Here is a 19,664-nt window from a genome sequence, read left to right as displayed (position 1 = left end):
GTGTACTCAAACTGCACGGAGGTATATCCGCCTCGCTCGGAGAGCGCACAGGACATTTTTGGCAAAAAACAGTCGGACGCCAAAGAGTGCTCCATACCACTCCGCCTGAGTACGCCCGCAATGGGTCTGCTAATTAACGCGAAACACACCTAAATTACATACACCTGACCCCAATATTAACAAATGCTGCAGGCTATTTAGGAAAATAGCTCATTTGAGCTATATACAACCCTGAAATACATTGGAAGGTTCTCTTTCTACACTTGTCACCATTTCAAGGTAGGATTCTTTTTATGTTTTATTACTCCAAGTACGGATCCGATATGATTTCCCGGCGGTCGGGATCCCGGCGGTCGGAATCCCGACACTGGAATCCCGACCGCCGAAATCCCGACAAGGGGGGGACATGGATCGCCCCCCCTTGCGGGCTCGCTGCGCTCGCCGCGCAGCGGGCCCGGTGCCTCGCTACGCTCGGCACGCTATTTTATTCTCCCTCTATGGGTGTCGTGGACACCCACGGAGGGAGAAAGTTTCGGGATTTCGGCGGTCGGGATTCCAGTGTCGGGATTCCGACCGCCGGGATCCCGACCGCCGGGAAATTAACCGCATCCCCCAAGTACACATGTTGGAATATGTGGAATTAGGTTTCTTTTAACCATCTACACCCTTAATGCAAGTGTGCCTGTCATGTTAGGACAATAGGATACACAATTCATAGGAGTCGACATGTGTCAACTTTCTCAATGCAACACAAACATACACTTAGGATAATTGGGAAATTGTTAGAAGCCAACTTCAAAGGGAATTCCCTTTGAAGTTGCCTTCTAGCAAATTTCAAATTATAAGATTAATTGGTGCTCCATACAAGTGACGTGTACGCAACCGTGCTCGGACGTACGCTGCCACCTATGATCGGAGCAGCGCGATGTCTCCGATTGCTAAGGCTAAGAACCGTCCATGCACGGGAGCGTACGCTCATATGCACGCTACTCCTCACTGTCGGATGTTCGCACCGTCCGTGTGCGGATGTTCTGTGGGCGGAATCACGCTAGCCGAAGGAATACGGGATTTGTACGGTGGATCCGTATGCACGGAGGTCCGACTGCACCAACCAGAATAAGGCCCACTGTGTCCTGCAGTGTAACCCCCTCCAGGTTTAGACTCAACATAAAGGCTGATTGTTCAGGGCTTTAGATGGTTACAAAGTGTCAGTCATTGTTTAAGGAAGGAGAGGGAAGTCCAGATTGGGTACTGAGAATAGGCATAGCTATTTTTGCAATTTTTGGGACAAATATAGATTCAAAACCAAAAGCAAAATACTTGAGGTCGGTTTAGGCAAAAGCAAAACATGAAATTAATATAAAGCCATAGGCGTGCGCACGGGGGGTGCCAGGGGTGCACAGGCACCTCCTAATGCCCGCCGGCACCCCCCACGCGATTGCACGCAAAATTTGCACCAGCACCCGGTGGCCGGCGGCGGTCAGGACTGCATTACTTGCCTGCCGCCGCCGGTTTCCAGCCTGCAGTCCAACCATAGCACAGCGGCCGGTTGGTACCACTGCGCCCTCGGGGATGAACCTGAAGCGCTGGCTGGGCTGTGGGCTCCATTCCTCAGCCCTTGGCCCCACCTCTATAGACGTCACAGCGCGCACAACGCGGGGACGTCACAGCAAGCACCCGTCCTCCCGCCCGCGCTCCTGTCCTCCTGCTGCCTTAGAGCCGGCAGCACATGCACCTGACCACACACAGTCAGGCAGTGATATCCACGCTGAGCAGAAGTCAGCGACGCGTGAGCTACAGGCAGCCAGTGTTCCTCAAAGGAGGAAGCAAGCTAGGTTAGGTATTTATTATTTTCTTGGGGAGGAAAAAAAAATAGGAATTAACTTGTAATGTGAAAGTACTGACTGATACTGCTGTGGTGGGTAGGAGCTGCTGCAGCAGTTACTAAGTGTCCATACCTCCCAACATGACCCTCTCCAGGAGGGATAGAATCAGTGGCGGGCTGGGCCGGGGGGCAGGATGCCATGTGGCCCCCGGGCCGCTCTACCAAGTGATGCTGCGGGCCGCCTGCTTGTTTACCTAATTCTGCTGTAGCCGGGGCTTACAGAATATGGCCTCGGCTACAGTAACATGGCCGCCTGCATTGATGACATGTCCAGGGGGTACGGCTGTGCATTCGGTTCCTCCTGGCAGTGACAGATGCAGCGGCCAGCGGGGGTGACGTCACGACGCCGACGCCACCCACCTGTATATCTGTGTAGGAAGAGCTGGCGGGCGGAAGGCGGAGGGCAGACTGCTGAGGAGTTGGACGGAGGATGACAAGCCAGCCAGGCAGGGTGAGCAGGCCTGTGGTGTCCTGGCAATAATTTTTTTTTAACAGGGAGAGAAGCTTGCGGTATCCTGTTACTATTATTATATAGTGGTGTGTTAATAATATTATACAGGAGGAGCAGGCCTGTGATGCCATTATTATTACTATACAGAGGGAGCAGCCTGTGGGAGTACTCCTGTTATTATGCAGGGGAGCAGGCCTGTTGTGTCCTGGCATTATGCAGGGGAGCAGGCCTGTGGTGTCCTGGTATTATGCAGGGGAGCAGGCCTGTGGTGTCCTTGTATTATTATGCAGAAGGAGCAGCCTGTGGTGTCCTTCCGTTATTATGCAGGGGGGAGCAGCCTGTCGTGTCCTTCTGTTATTATGAGGGGTGCTTAGCTGTTATTATTATGCAGGGGGGCTTAGCTGTTATTATTATGCAGGAGGAACAGGCCTGTGGTGTAGGACCGGGACGAACTAAAAGGAAAGACAGTGGAATGACAGTCTGGTCTGCTAAAATGGAATGCCAATTGACTATAATGAGAGAAGATTTCATTTATATGTATATTTCAGAAATTATTAGACCTATGAACTATATTTTTTGTACACATCTTGCTAAGACCATTACACATACAAATAATGCGGAATGACGGCTGCTTGAAATGGAATGACAGCCCTTTAATTCGCATACTGGAGCTGTTTCAATGCTATTTTTGCTTAGGGATGGCGAATTAAACAGCCGTCATTCCATAGGAGGCAGCCGTCATTCTGCATGTAACATATGTGTAATGGTCTTAGCAAGATGTGTACCAAAAATATAGTTCATAGGCGTAATAATTTCAGAAATATACATATAAATGAAATCCTCTCCCATTATAGTCAATGGGCATTCCTTGTTAGCAGACCAGACTGTCATTCCCTTTAATACATCCCCTTCCGGTTATTATACAGGGGAGCAGCCTGTGGTGTCCTGTTATTATACAGGGGGAGCAGCCTGTGATTTGTTGTTGTTGTTATTATTATACAAGGGGAACAGGTTTGTGGTGTTGTTATACAGGGGAGCAGCCTGTGGTGTCATGGTATTATACAGGGCGAGCAGCTTGTGATTTTTTGCTGTTGTTATTATTATACAAGGGGAGCAGCCTGTGGTGGTGTTATACAGGGGGATAAGCCTCTGGTGTCATGGTATTATACTCCAGTTGGTATAATCAGCTCCAGGCCTAATCTTTTTTTATTAATAAGAAAAACCTCAATTTAACGCTGTTACTTATGGGCCAGTGCTCTGGACTTGCCCCCCAGGCTGAAAGTTGCCAGCCAGCCCCTGGATAGAATGCTCTGTTTCTGGACTTCCATCTTAATGTATGATTGCCAGCACCTGTTTTCAACAGGGTAATTGATAAGAAAGGTGTTTCACCACAGGTGATGGTAATCCATAAATTAAGAGGAAAATCCAGACACAGAGCATTCTGTCCCTCCTGGAGAGGGTCATGTTGGGAGGTATGAGTGTCTGCTGCAGGCATCTGTTAGGGTAGAGAGGGCTAAGGGGGAATATATTGTAACAAAAACTGCTTGGTGCCCATACATGGTGCTGTTTTACCGTGTGATGCGATATGCACTCTTGCGTGCATCCCATCATACAGTACAAAAAGTATGTGCTGCACATAAACACGTGCTGACAATAAGCATGTAGGTAAAGCAGCACTTATGTGGAAACTAATGTAATAGTCATTACGTATGTCGTATAATGTCTAATGGGCATTACAGTGTTTGGTATAATGTATGTCGTATAATGTCTAATGGGCATTACGGAGTGTAGCATATTGTGTAATGGGCATTACGGTGAAAAAAATTCTGTGCCTATTTCTAGTTTGTGTATATGGGGGAAATTATTCATTATGAAGTCCATATACATAAATAAGTCCCCACCTATTTAGTTTGCAATGATGTCAACTTGTCAAGATAGACACAATCAGTAGGTGGTGATAGACACGCCCCACCAATGGTGCACCCCCTATTAAAATGGTCTGCGCATGCCTATGTATAAAGCTAAAATCGAAACATGGGGATCGACTGACAATAAATTCATATTAGGCCCAAGGACATCAGAATAATACAGCTATAACAGAGAATGTACTGATATGACTCTGAGTTCATGTGAATTCTTGATCCGTGGCAGAGGCAATCTTCCATCAGTCCCATTCATATTAAAATATTTGCTCTCCTTTTGATGTTGATTTATATCATATGTTGACAGTGCAATGTAACACGTACTCACAAGGTCTTGTCAGTCGGAGTTTCATATCTGATTCTGTAGATAAAAAAAACATGAAGGCACAAAAATAACTACTGCTTCAATGATTTTAACTTTGACTGAAATAGGGGCTGATACTACACACGGATCAATTCCGTTTTTCGATTGGATTTTGATTAGATTTGTCCTATTCGACCTGTTCTGAAGATTTTTATACTCCTTTTTTCCATTCGATTTACAATTCGATGTGCATTCGAGTTGCACTATTCGATTTACTATTTGATATCAGTGTGTTCCTGATCCTTCAGGCAGGAGATTGAAATCGAATCTGGATCAAATCGAATGCAGCAGTGAAAACATTAGATTTGCACTATCTACTATTAGATTTGAGCTAGATAGTCTTGCCTGCCAAGACTTTTTTTCTATTTGATTTCCACTACACGGGAGCGCGTGTTGTTATCGAATCTGTATTGAATGCTAAGTAAAGCATTCGATGCCCATTTGATTTCGATAAGCAAAATCAAATTGAAATATAATGCATATCTCACCGTGTGTGCCCACTATCAGATGTACTGAGCTTGAAAAGTGATCAAATGATGAGTGATAAAGTACCAGTCAATCGGCTCCCAAATGCCATGCTACCGGCTGTGTTTGAAAAATGACACTTAGGAATTAATAAATTGGTTGGTGGTTTATCACACTCCATTTTATCACTTTCCCTGCTTAGAAAATCTCTCGCCCACTAGGTGCAGAATGGCCTCCAATGTTATATACGTTCCCAACCACTTCAGCAACGTTCACTCCCAGGATGTGATGTATCAAGTATCGCAGATAGATTGCAGTAAATATTGCCTCAATTTGCTGCATACCAGCATTTTGCTGCTATTGCCTGTATGTAGGTATATAGTGGTGGAATTTGTGTGTGGTGAGTCCAGGTGCAAAATATAATTTGGACCCTCCTCCTCCACCCCAACCCAAGTTCACAATATGCAACACAGCAGTGGGTGATGGGGAGAGGCAGATGTGACGGAGAGGCAGGGGGAGACAGAGAGTGACAGGGAGAGGAACAGGGTGAAAGAGAAAAACAGTGGGTAACAAGAAGAGGGTGACAGAAAGGTGAGAGTGAAAATAAATGATGCTATGTTGGATCTGTACAGTGGGGATGAAATTGGGCAGGAAAGGTTTATGAAGGTAATTTAGGTGGTTCTGGAATTTGATAAGCTGGAGACAATGGAGAAAATTTACTAAGGCATATACGCCTAAAACTTTTGTATTCGTATTCTTAGTAAATTTCCCCCAATAGGTCTTATTGTGCGTTTTAGGACATGATATATGGCGGCTGTTTCATAGAAATAACTTGAAATGGCAACAAAAACACAGGTGTGTCAAGACCATTTTTAGGATTTGTATCTGTCAGCAACGTTATCTTCTCACGCAGATTCACTGGTTCTAGTGTCTGATGCTTAGGGGTTCGATGTGTGACCTGTGTTACTGATGTGGCATCTTCACATGTAATATGCCTAACTTAGATGCCAATTGGGGGTGTACAATACCCACTGCCGGTGCAAGCCCTTTCACCGCCCCAGGCAGGGGATCGGGGTGCGGGCAGACCCGCTGCTCTGAGGGGGGGTGCGGGCGGACCCGCTGCTCTGGCAGGGGACCGGGGTGCGGGCAGACCCGCTGCTCCGAGGGGGGGGGGGTGGGCAGACACGCTGCTCCGGGGGAGGGGGGGTGCGTGCAGACCCGCCGTTCACCTGCACCAGTTCCAGTCAGGGCGGCGTGCTGGTGAGGATGACCTCACTTCATGCCGCCCTCTAGTGGCCGGCACCCTAGGCAATTGCCTAATGCTGAAAAACAGAAAAATAGAAACAGCGCTTGTGCAGAATACTAATAGTAGTAATTTATTTTAAATATTTGGTACTCTTTACCTAGCACGGCGCCCACGATTTTGATCGTGGTCATCGCAGGTAAAAAAATCGCGGGTATCGCGTGCATTGAATGCACTAAAAATCGGGTGCGATGCGACTGACGCGATGCCCGCGATTTCCCATAGGGAACAATGTTAAATGACTCAATTGACCCGATTTTCCTGTTCAATGCCTCAATTGACCCGATTTTTCCATAGGAAACAATGTTAAATGGCCCACAGAGGCCAAATAGGCACCCTGAAGTGTGAAATGGCCCCCACAATTGTTAATGCCACCCCACGATCAACATCAACCCGAAGCGTGGCGAGCGCAGCGAGCCCGCGAGGGGCGGCGGTACGCATCCTACGACCTTTTCATACCCCCACTATCCACGTCGGCGTGGAGTTGAGAGTAGAATAGTGTGGCGAGCCCTTTGCGGGCTTCACAGGTATCTGCATCCCCTCGCGGGGCTCGCTGCGCTCGCCACGCTTCGGGCTCGGTGGCTCGCTGCGCTCGCTCCGCTGGTTCAATCCTAATTATTGCACGGTCATATCCGAGATCCCTCCACCGGTTCTAGGTTGTAGCTGCCAGATAGTTCCCCTGCACTCCTCTACGCGTTTCTCCGCCTCTTTAAAGTAATCAGCGGCTACCTCCTGAGGAAGGTGCAATAATTAGGATTGAACCAGCGGTCGGAGTTCACCATCGGGGTCTGGAGGCCGGAACCCATGCCCACAGATTCACATAAGTATAAAACCTTGTGCACATAGGTGGGACTAATGTCTGAAATAACCCATTTAACTTACTAACCAAGTAAGCTTACTGCTGAGAACTAACTGCATGCATGCTAACAACTACTATGGCCATTTAAAGGGGACATTACCAGCTTTATGCTTGCTAAACCGGCTCATTGCTGTCTGAAATTTTACTATATGTATTTTTATTCATATATATATATTTTTTTTCTTTTTTCTTATAATTTTTAAAGTGTATATCTTTTTATGTGTATAAAATATTTAAAATAAATTACTACTATTAGTATTCTGCACAAGCGCTGTTTCTATTTTTCTGTTTTTCTGTGTTGAAGTGTAGGGGTTTGGTAATCCCCCTTGAAACAGCTGCGGTGCAAAATATTACAGTCTGCGCTGGGATACTGCTTTGCAAAAAATTGCCTAATGCTGCCTGGTGGTGGCGCCGGCCCTGACAATACCCTGCGGCTGCTGCATACTTTTGCAAGAGCTGCAAAGGGAATTATGTGCACTTATGAATCAGGCCCAATATCATTCTATAACAAGCATCCTAAAAGTGTCAGCCTCGGTGTTAGTGTACCCATCTTTATGTATCTCGGCTGCTCCTGGGTGACTCATCAGGAGGGAGGACTGGCACACAGCCCACTTTCAGCACTTTCATTACTCTGCGTTCAGGTTTGACAAGAATGTAGCAATCCAACACATACCTCCGAACTGTCCCAATTACAGTGGGACAGTCCCGCTAATTGGACACTGTACCACCTGAGGCTCGCAGTGTCCATAGCGTGTGCAGGGGGGACGGGACAGTGGAGGGAGCCAGAAATCACAACTGCTCTGTAAAGCAGCCGGTGATAACCGAATAGATACCAAGAACATGCATACAACATCTATCAGTGCAGGGTGGGAGCTGCCCAGCTGCTCTGGAGCACTGGCCATGCTCTCAAAAGGATGAAAAATGGGGGCTGTGGTGCTTAGTCACACCCCCTCCATCTGAAGCCACGCTCCTCATCCCACTGCCCTGTCCCTTTTATTTAAACACTCCGTGCCTCTGTCGTGGCAAGAACAACAACACTAAAAATAACATTCTGTATATCAATATATATTGATAAGAAAATACTTACTGAGCCCATGAATCAGCAAAAACGGCTGCTGATTGCCGAAAACGGCTGCGGATTCAACAATCCATATTTAAATTGTTAAAAAGTAAAATCTGAATACTGATGGCTGAAATATTGTCCAGGACTGAATAACCCGTATATCTATTATCACGTAAACTGGCAAATCTTGACAATTGCAGTGCTATCACTAGAGACAACCCTTAGGTGCATAGAGCAAATTTTAAAAGCTAGATTTTTGCCGGTCAAAAATCTTATTTACTCTCCTTGTTAAACCTGCACTTTAATCCCTGCAAGAAATCACTATTTGAGAGAATAAACCATTTTCTTGTAAAGATCTTAATCCTTTGTCATAAACACAGAAGTCAATGTTTAAACATGACTGGGTGGGGGGTGGGGGGTTATTAGGTGCTCTGTTTTCCTATCTCCCCTCAACACCATACATAGGTCTACACAAACAGAGCAGGTTCCTATGACCATGAAACTTGTCTATTCAGTGCAAGATATACCACTTTCATGTATAGGACACATATTAAATGCCATTGCTTTGCCAGTGACAAATATTTTTCCACTCATTGTTATATCCATTAATGTCTGCAATATGTCATTCATTGGAGAGAAGAAAACCTTTTCTTGTAAAGATTTTAATCTGATAAAATAAACATAGGAGTTAACATTTAAATCTGCAAACACCCCCCCTATGACTGCACCAACAGACCTTGCGCCTATATTCCTTGTGAAAGGCACCCTTTTTATGTACAGGGTAAAACAAAATGGAGAAATGGTCTATCTACTCTAATACATTTATTTTTGCTGAAATTGGGGCCTTTTGCAAACTGTTAAATCTGCTCTGAGGCATTCATTCTGCAGAGGTCACGTAAGCAAACCCCTGCGTAGTTTCCAGATAGTCGGCAACCTGCATATGTCTGGGAGGGGACCTATACTGCACATTTGCAGGATGGGTCCTGCTATTGCATCGCTATTAGACAGGGATGTTCATAGGGAGGGGTGGGGGAGGCTGACGTTTGGGAGAATAGGAGCATGTTGCTCCCATTTCCTGTGCGTACAAGGACTGCATCATGAATGCAGTTTTCCAGACCACAAAAGCCCCCCTGCGACTGAAAGCCAGAGTCACAATTACTCAGGCTGCAGTTGTAGAGGAACATCATGGAGGGGGTGGGGGTGGGGGGGTGGGGGGGTTGTCACAATGTTCGTTTGTCTCCCCTTTCTAGCAGGACCATAGACATCAGTCTATTTATTTTAACATAATATACTGTACATAACATACATACATACATACATACTGTACATACACACATGCATACATCTATTTATGGTATAAACTGTGTAGTGTCTGTTAGGCTCACAACAGCATGTTCCCTTATGCTTTATTCTGTTATTTTAAGCATTAGTTTATTTGTAGCACTACTTTGCAGGGTTATCTGGCATTGCCCCAAAGTCAATGGAGCAGTGTTTGCAGTGCTGTGCTCAGTACTGGGCTGGTAACATTCTGCATTAGAAGCAAGCACAAACAAGTGGCCAATCAGTGCTCCCACCACCAGTACTGTGCCTAAACACGTGCATAGGGGGTTGTGTGTTCGAATGGACCCTCTCCCAAAGGAGATGGGCCCCATTACTCCCCTAACCCCTCTCAGCCATAAGGCCAAAGAGGTGAAAAAAGGGATCGGTGGGTCCTCTTCGCCAAAGCTTAGAGACCCGCTTTCCTTAACCCCCGGAAGGGTCAGGGCGGTGGGTCCTCCGCACCCGAAGGTTTGGAGTGACCCGCATTAGGCTTCCCTCTGCCTTGCGGCTCGGGGTCGCCCTCGAGGGGACCTAAGCTCTCCCCAAAAGGATGAGAGCTTCGGTACATTGGGAGTGAATGGCCCATAAGGGTCAACCACACAACCCAAAAAAAACAAGTGACACACTACAGAATACTGAAAACGTGAAAAGTGACGAACATGAGAAGAAGAGAAATAAATAATAAAGAGGACCCCAGCCAGAAGGCCGGGGTGGGGGTGTGAAAAATTGTGCAGCCGTGCACAAGGACGTGCAGCCTAACCTAGTGCTTACTAGTGCATGGTGATTTTGGGATCACCCGTGCATGTTCGGCACCCCCGAGTTTCCCCGGGGGCACAGTGCAGCCTCGGACTCCAGGCAGCCGACCGATCAGCGTCCGACCAAGTGTTTCTCTGCTCCCATTATAAGGCACTTTCCAGCCCCTGGCATGGGAATGGGTATTCCACTGGGCTTTTCGAATGACTCCCTTAGAGGTTGAGGCCCCCTTGGAAGAGCAATCTACTCAGTCTCAGTGTTTCTCCGATCCCAAGGTTAAGGTACTAAGCTGGGCTTTTCGCAGTCTCTCCGTCCGAGGGGTTCTACCCCCGGAACAGAGAGCAATCTACTCAGTCCCAGCCTTTCTCCGCTCCTTGGGAATGGATACTAGACTGAGCCTTTCACTGTCTCATCCTTCGGGGGCTACGAACCCCATCAAGAGAGCCAAACTACTAGGCCCAGTGTTTCTCCCCCCCTCCTACCAGTGGGTTTACGGAAACAACACCTCCTACCATTGGCAGAGGTGAAGGTACTCAGCCAGACTTTCACCACTCCCAGGCATGAGGGGTCCCAAACCCTCCGCCCATTAGAGCAGCTACTCAGTCAAGCCTTTCTCTATTCTCTGCCAGAGGCCAGTCCATTGCCACTAATAAGAACAGATACTACACTTGATCTTAGCCAAAAGGCAGAGAAGTGGCCAATCAGCATTGCATACCTCCCAACATGACCCTCTCCAGGAGGGACACATTGCTCTGCTCCTGCACTCCTCTAAATGTATAATTGCCATCACTTTTGGTGAACAGGGTAATTTCTAGAGAAAACGGCTTCAACACAGGTGACGGCAATCATACATTAAGAGGGAAGTCCAGGAGCAGAGCAATGTGTCCCTCCTGGAGAGGGTCATGTTGGGAGGTATGGAATTGACTTATCTTAGCTAAAAATCATATCTGTCCTCCTAGTTGCATGCAAGACAGATGAAAGATTATTTAACATAAAACTTACTTGTCTTGTTTTACTGTCTGCAGTTTATTGCCTAATCTCATATATAATGTTCATAAAAGCATAACAAAAACACACATTGTTTTGGATGCATTTTGTAATGCTTTCATGAAAACATATGAAATATTTAAGTTGTTGTGAACATTTCTTAGCTGACAGTAGCGAGTACAGCTCCCATGGTTGCACCATACATCACCACTCCCATGCTAAAGTACTGCTCTCTGCGCAATATAATGTTGCCTCTCCCTCCCCACCCAGTGAGCTCCTTGTCTCACAGCAACAGTGCCAAAGCAAAGGGACAATTTTTACATAATCCTAAATACACACAAAGCACATAGACTTCGATAGACTTTACAATAGTACTATATATACAGGTATAACAACTACATTGCCCCCAGCCATTATACAATGCTGCTCAGAGTTCTACAGTACAGTATGTACTCTGCCTTCTTCATTCTATTATGGAAGCATTTTTCTGTACAGTACCACCATACTCCGCCCTCTGTCTCATATCTGCCTCCTCTAACCTCCTCTGTGCCTTTTCTACATATGCCTTCTTGTTTAATTGTTTGTATGCCAGCTGTGCTGGTCTGCCATGCTCATATTGGAGCCCAGCATTGTTACCTTCTTCGCTTCATGTCTCTTTTGCCTCCTGCTCATCCAGTTGTCTGTATTGCTACCTTGCCTCATATCTGCTCTTAATTCTCACACTTCAATTTTCTGCCCCTCATTTCGGCCCTTCCTACCTCTACAGCCAAGGGCCAGATGTAATAGGGTGAGAGAATCAGAAAGTGAGAGATTTTGGACATTTTTTTTTAAAGTGGAAATCATTTACACTGAAAACCCAGGATGATTTTGACAGGTAATTGATTGCTGCTTTTAAAAAAAAATCACACCCTATTACATTTGGCCCCAGGTGTTCGCTTGCGTTGCACCACCAAAAACTTTTAAGAAACTTTTAAGCAAAAGATAATGAAGTGCCTCTTGTCTGTTCCAGAAGGGGTCTGCAGTGACTTGCAAAGTACAATAAAAAGTGACTTACAGTACAAAACATTGCAGGACGTGGATAACATGTATACAAATATTATTGCGGTCATAACACTGAAATAAACAGATTTGTGGTTTGGTTGCTCTCAGAGGCATCACTGGGTGGGTGATCCCCGGTGCATACTCTGCATCAACACCCCCTGCCATAGGGAGATGTGGCCTTCCAAAAAGGGGCATGGTCTAATTAAAAGGCCCACAACTTTGTCACTCTGTGGGCGTGCAGTGCCGGTTCTTTTTCCCTGACAGGAGCTGAGTGTGCAGAAGAATATCACACTGAAGTAACTAGCTCCTGTTACTGCAGAAGAGATGGCACTTTGATGTCACCCAACAGTAACCAGCAGGGCCGTATAAAGGGGGGGGCACAGGGGGTCAGTACCCCTGGACACCCCTCTACCTTGGGCCCCCCTGTAATTGGCATGTATTTAAAAAAAATGTAGCTAAAGGTTTTGTGCATGGGAGTGGGGTAGTACTGCAGCTTTACCTATCTGCCAATGTGAGAATGATTAATGGTGCTGAACACTGGGAGCCGAGGCACACTGACTGCACAAGTGTGCAGTGCATTACCGGGAGTTGACTAAGTCCCATGACACTTTGCACAATAGGGCAGAGTCTGAGAGGTTTGTGCTGAGTTCTGATTGGTGAAGCTCATTACATGCTTTTCAGGCCGATGGAGGACAGCATCAGCAGCAGCCTCATCATGGGATGATTTTTAATCAGAGGCAGTGCCGAGTCTGTGAGGTCTTCTAGAGTACTACAGAGTAAGGTACAGCAGGACAAACACAGGCTTTTCATGTGGTATGTATGTATGTGTGTGTATATATATATATATATATATATATATATATATATATATATATATATATATTATTAATCTCCCCCTGTAGTTACCCATTGACCAAGTTTATACTGCCTTTACTCTGTGTTTTGACAGTGTAATATTCTCCCGTGCAGTTTGCGGCCAGTAATGACAAGTGGGAGGGGGCTCCCTTGTCTAAAGTGACCGGGGCCCCCTGAAGGCTTAATCCGGCCCTTGTACCCAGTGGTTTCACTAGCCAGATGTGTAGGGTGCAGCCCACCCACAGCTAGTGACCACGCTGGGTGCTGTTGTAGGCAGCAAAGAAGAAATAATGGTGCAAGGAACAGATGTACTAAGCTTCAAAAAGTGATAAAATGGAGAGTGATAAACTACCAGCTAATCAGCTCCTAGTTGCCATGTCCCAGGCTGTGTTTAAAAAATGACAGGTAGGAGTTGATTGGCCGGTGGTTTAATCCTCTTTATATCTTTTTGAAGCTTATTACGTCTGGCCCTAAGTGAAGGAATCAAATGCTCACAAATGAAGAGGGCCCTGCGCGTGAGAGCTCCCTTCCACCACTAATGCTTAGCCTCCCAGGATGCCTGTCTATCCCATGCTGCTGTTAAGCTACTGTAATTGGTTAATTACAAATAAATTGCTGAAATTATCAACTGAGGTCAACTGATCCCATGCCACCAGTAATGTATTGGATGGATATGTTCTTCTGGATACTTTTCCCCAGTTAATAATTCTAAATGTATGTTTTTAAAAAATGGCGTCATTCATTATCTCAGTGAACAAGGAAGATGCAAACTGTACAAACACTTCCTTTTTACTCATTATAGGATTAATAGAGTTTACACAATGTGCAAAATCACATACCAATAGATAGTATTATATTCTTACTCAGCTCAAACATTCACTATACGCCTGGAGGCCTGTTTCAGTTATAATGAATATTATTATTCATAAGGGAAGTATGGACCTATCCCTTGCTGTCTGTTTGAACGTTGCTCTGTCGTTCATCAAGAACATTAATTTAAGGTTAACCATCTGTAATCATAGGATCATAGGAGAGGCATTGTTAACACCCTGTAGACTGTAAAATCTTAAATCATCTGCTTTGCCAGGAATAATTAACTTTGTTATGTGAGTAGGTATATATTATCAGCCATATCTACAAACAGGGCCGGATTATAGTGGGGGCACAGGGGGTCAGTACCCCTGGGCCCCCCTCTGTCTAGGGCCCCCTGTGGTTGGCATGTATTTAAAAAAAATTATATACATTTTTTTTAAGCTAATTGTTTTGTGCATGGCAGTGGGGTAGTGCTGCAGCTTCACCTATCTGCCAATGTAACAATGATTAATGGTGCTGAGCATCAGGAGTCAACTCATGTGTGCAGTGCATTACTGGGAGTTGACTAAGTCCAATAAGACTGCACAGGAGGTTCTCAGGCCCATGGAGGACAGCAGCGGCCTCGTCATGGGAGGGTTTTTAATCAAAGGCAGCGCTGAGCCTGTCAGGGCTCCTACAGGGTAAGGTACAGAGGGACAAACACAGGCTTTTCATGTGGTATATATATATTTGTTTATATTAACACCCCCCTGCAGTTGACCATTGACCAAGTTCATACTGATTTTACTCTGTGTTTTGACAGTGTTATATTCTTATTCTTAATATTCAGTGTAATATTCTTCCATGCAGTGCCTGGGGCACTTTCTAAAGTGCCCTGGGCCCCCCGTAGGCTTAATCCGGCTCTGTCTACAAATAATATTGTAGACATTTGCTTACACCATTCTTTCTCTTCCCTTGCCTTCCCTCAACTGTCATCAGGCTCTGGTGCCCAAGGGGGCACCTCTCAACCCCTGCAAGTTTGGATCAGTTAATAGAAAGCTGTCAATACCGCTTCTGTGGCTGACTCCCCCTCGTAGTAGGACAAAAGTCTGAATGTGGCTGCATCTTGCAAGTGTCACCGCAGGAGCAATTCTAAGGCATTCATATCGCAGTCTTCTCTCATCAACAGCTAAATGTGCATCAGAGCATTCACGCATATCAGGAATCTCTCATGGAGCATGTTATGAGCATCTAATCAGAGTAGCAATTTGCCATGTTCGATGCCTCCTGTGCACCTAGTGTAGAGTAGTTGTAAGTGCACTGCTGTGACAAGTGCTAACATTTTAACATTTTAAATCATGGCTCCCCTGAGTATCAGTTTTTTCACAGCACACTTTGGCCAAATTGTTTTTATATCTCATCGCTCAGTTATTTGGTGATGGACAGGATTCACTTCTGTTTGTCCATAATTTGACTATTACATTGGTCATACTGTAAATAATTTGAATTCAGAATCAGTTTATCTATTTGCACAGATGTGTACTTATGATCAGCGATGGCTGCAGCGCCGACCAAGAAGTGCAGGGGGATCTTAGAGCACATGCTATTATGTATGCAGGAGCATCAATAGCTTGGCCAGGCCCAGGTAATTTAGGGGTGTGGCTACCGGGAGGGGCATGGCCTCCGGAGGGGCGTGGTCATGTCCCAGTGAAAAAAAATTTAACAAGAGGGATAGAAATGACAAGATGATGCTGCAGTTGTCTCTCACCCCAGCTCACCACACAGCGCTTGTTATGGTTTTCGCCTGGGCTCTAGGTGATACGACAGCTGGCAGGAGGAAAAAGGTCAGGCGTGAGCCCGCAGCTGGGACCGCTGTTTTGAACGGCCACAGCGAAACCTACACTGACTCTGTTGAGTCCCCCGGGCAGATGGAATACCCCTGCAAGTGCTAGGCTTCGCCTGTAGCCGCCGCGTTCGACAGAGCCAGTTAGGCCGGCTCTGACCCTGATGCAGCCAGGTGTTAGGTAATGACAAGGGGTGAGCAATCGCCATGGGGTAGCTCAAAAGGATGATCTGGCTAAAGGACCTAGCTGGAAAAAGACCCCTGACTACCGGCACCAGGCCAAGGACGGTAGTTGCGACCCAGTCGCAGACACAAGAGATACAATAGGGAATCTCGGAACAGGGGCACACCAAGGCAAGTGATTCCCCAAAACTGGTTGCAGATGGAAAGGGAAACACCCCTGCCTGATGGAAGCTAGGGTGACAGACAATAACAAAACAGGAGGAACAGCTGGAAAAATGACACAAAGGAATAACGACGGACCCACAGCGGGGAACAGCCACGGCGGGCAAATGAATAATAAAAGATAGAACCACCGGGCTCCAAAGGAGCACTTACGTGACACACAGGAAGAAGAGGGAAGTGGATCAGGCGCAGGCTCTGGCCCAGGACTGGATGACACACCAAGCAGATTTGGAAGCAGGAAACCAGGAGAGCACTGGAATTTCCAAAGGAGAACAGCAGGAACCAGAAAGCTCCGGGGTCCGGATATACAGGCTGATGCTACAGTGAGCAATGAGCTGCAGAGGATAAATCCTGAGATCCAAACAGCAGACAGAACAGGGAACCAGGTAGCGAAGCTGAGAGCTGACAGAGAGTTCTCTCCACAGGAAGCAGGAACTAAACATAGGTTAACAGGAAGCTATCACTGGCAGAGTACTGCAGGTGAGCCTGCCCTATAAAGGGCTCAGGTGATTAATTACACCTGAAGATTCAGGGAGCTCCCAGACTAGTGCTTATATAGCTTAATTATCTCACAGCCTAGTGAATAAATTAAGCTCCCAGAACACAAAGCTGTAATGGCAACAGACCTGCCACTGGAGGCCACCAGTGAGTCAAAATGCCAAACAGAAACTGACAGAAAAACAGACTGGTTCCTGACAGCGCTGAGCAGCATGTGGGAGAGAGGCTTTGCTGCGGTATCAACCTGTCATCTATCTCCCCAATGTCTGGATCCCTACAAAAGGGGAGGTGGGAGCAGGAGCCGGGCACTTCCAGCAAACCCAGGCCCGGGTAAAAGTAGTCGCTCCCACCCCCCCTTCGATGGCCCTGTATGTATGTAATATATGTGCTGGCTCGATCTCCCAGGGATCCTCAGTGCTGATTGCATTGGGCGTCTTGAAGTGACCGGGAATAAGTATAAATACTGACAGTTATTCCTGCCCCCTGACTTCTATTGACCAGACGGCCGGCTTAACTAAGCAATGGCTTATGCTGATTCCAGCACGCTGCAAGATGCAGTCAGCACTGAGGATCCTTGGGGGATGCATCCAGCACATTTATACATACATGATAACATGTATGTATACATACCTCTCAACAGTCCCTATTTTAGCGGGACAGTCCCAATTATCAGGGCCTGTCCCGCTGTCCCACCCGCGGGTGGCAGTGTCCCGCGGTGTGGGGTGGCTGTTGGGAGTCCCCCCTGTCAGCTGCTAAGCAGGGGGGAATAAACGCTGTGCGCATACGCTCTGTGAGCCTCTGGGTCATGCCCCCATAGCGGCAAAATGGGGGCGTGGCCTCGCAGGAGAGGCACGAGTATGGGCCACGCCCCCGAATTAGGCCACGCCCCCGAAAATGTTGGCGCGCCTCAGGCGCGCAGCAGCAGCAGCATCCCGCCTGCTGTGCTCGCAAAGTTGGGAGGTTTGATGTATATATGAGCTCTAAGATTCCCCGCCCCCCCCCCCCCCTTGCATTCCTTGGTTGGCACTGCAACTAACGCTGCTTATTATGAATGTAATAAAATATAATAATAATATGTAATATATAAAATTTTCTCCTGATAGAACTCAAAGTCTGTGACATGTTATAGGATGAGATTTTTAGACGTTTTAAACTTTTAGTAAAAAAACAGCCGAATTTGCCTGTTTTGTGTAATTTGCACATGTAATAGGATACACAGGGTGAGATTTAATAGGATGATAGATTCAGAAAGTGAGAGATTTGGTAAGAAATCTCCAGTTTTTTTAAAACGGCAATCATTTACACTGCAAAACCATTGTGATTTTGCAGTGTAAGTGATTTCCGCTTTAAAAAAACTGGAGATTTCTTACCAAATCTCTCACTTTCTGAATCTCTCATCCTATTAAATCTCACCCACAGTTTGACTTGTCTGTTTTTTTTCACACTTCAATTCGCATCCAGATGTTTTCCCATTCTAAAGTATACAATTCAAGGTTGAAGAAAAAAACATGTTTTTGTTGCATTATACTTGCGTGAGAACACCAGCAGCATATTTTTATAGCATTCTATTGTTTTGCACTTTACCTGTAATATTATGTCTTTGTCTTGCACAGTTTAGAGTTGAAAGACAGGTATTCCATAAATTATTGAACATAATAATGTCTTTGTTCTTTTTCAGCCTCATCAATGCTGATTTTTGCGTGGGATCCGTGTGTATTGCCTTTGGTGCTATACTGGGCAAATGCAGTCCTGTACAAGTCATGGTGATGACCCTGTTTCAAGTCACCCTCTATGCAGTCAATGAATACGTCCTTCTTAATAAGCTTCATGTAAGAAATATCTCTCATTTCTTTATTATATATATGAACCTGTATATAGAGTCAAAGAAACATTCACAACAACTCTGCCTATTTGTTCACTATATATTCACTAACACAAATGGCATTACTGAGACAGGAGGGGGTAAACTTCAGGGGTGTACACACAGTACAATTCCTTTTCTATTCAATCCCGGTTTGATTGGGATCGAATCACATGGTACAGTGGGGCAGATGTATTAAGCCGTAACAAGAGATAAATACAAGGGTGATAAGGAGAGATAAACGTCCAGCCAATCAGCTCCTTACTGACTTTTTTCAAACACAGCCTGTAACATGGCAGTTAGCAGGTGATTGGCTGGACGTTTATCTCTCCTTATCACCCTTGCATTTATCTCTTGTTAAAGCTTAACACATCTGCCCCATCGTACCCATTCGATTTTGACTATCTAGTACTGATCTGTACTAGATCTTTCAAAGTCAAGGGTCAAAGTCAATACTGTACTACAAACAAGATAACCACTTCCTTGCAGCTTTACCTTCTCTATGGGACCCCCAAAAAATTGGTGTTCCAAAAACACCTAAAGGGTGATATTCACAACTACCCTTAGGAAGAAATGTGCATGAACCATGTTTAGTCTCGGAGCACACCAACAGAAGAGCAAGGACTTAGAATCTCACCCAGTTAAAGCAACCACAATGGGAAAAAGGGGGAAAAACTTTATGGGCCGGAGATTTTTGGTCCATTTTTACAATTTTTGGTTGCAATGCGCACACTTTATGGGAGGCACCAGAAACGTCTGCTATCCATTAACCTAAACCAACCTTTCTGCATTAAAAAGGAGATGCACGTCCACTAAAAATTAAAAAGTCATAAGCTGATCCATAGTATGTGAGGCCAACAACTGCCTCTTCTCTTCCGCTATAATCCTTATATTAAATCTATATAGTGGATACTATAAACAAAACAATAGGCCTAATTCAGACTTGATCGCAGGACAGATTTGTTCTCAAAATGGGCAAAACCATGGCACCGCAGGT

The 19,664-nt window shown here is 45.8% G+C and overlaps 1 protein-coding gene and 1 pseudogene across 1 annotated transcript in view; one reads left to right on the top strand and one right to left on the bottom strand.

Moving 5' to 3' along the window:
* Positions 1-19,664, top strand: part of RHCG (Rh family C glycoprotein) — a 64,482-nt gene that overhangs the window by 21,183 nt on the left and 23,635 nt on the right. Inside the window, exon 3 of the mRNA XM_083180227.1 lies at positions 18,485-18,635. Coding sequence (XP_083036353.1) covers positions 18,485-18,635 — 151 coding nt within the window. The remainder of the gene's footprint in view (positions 1-18,484; positions 18,636-19,664) is intronic.
* LOC146076315 (U2 spliceosomal RNA) lies at positions 10,948-11,083 on the bottom strand (annotated as a pseudogene).

The sequence above is a fragment of the Crinia signifera genome, chromosome 4 (assembly GCF_055691185.1).
Source record: "Crinia signifera chromosome 4, ASM5569118v1, whole genome shotgun sequence".
Classification (NCBI taxonomy): Eukaryota; Metazoa; Chordata; class Amphibia; order Anura; family Myobatrachidae; genus Crinia; species Crinia signifera.
The sequence above is the reverse complement of the archived record's forward strand: the minus strand, read 5'-3'. Positions and strand labels throughout refer to the sequence as shown.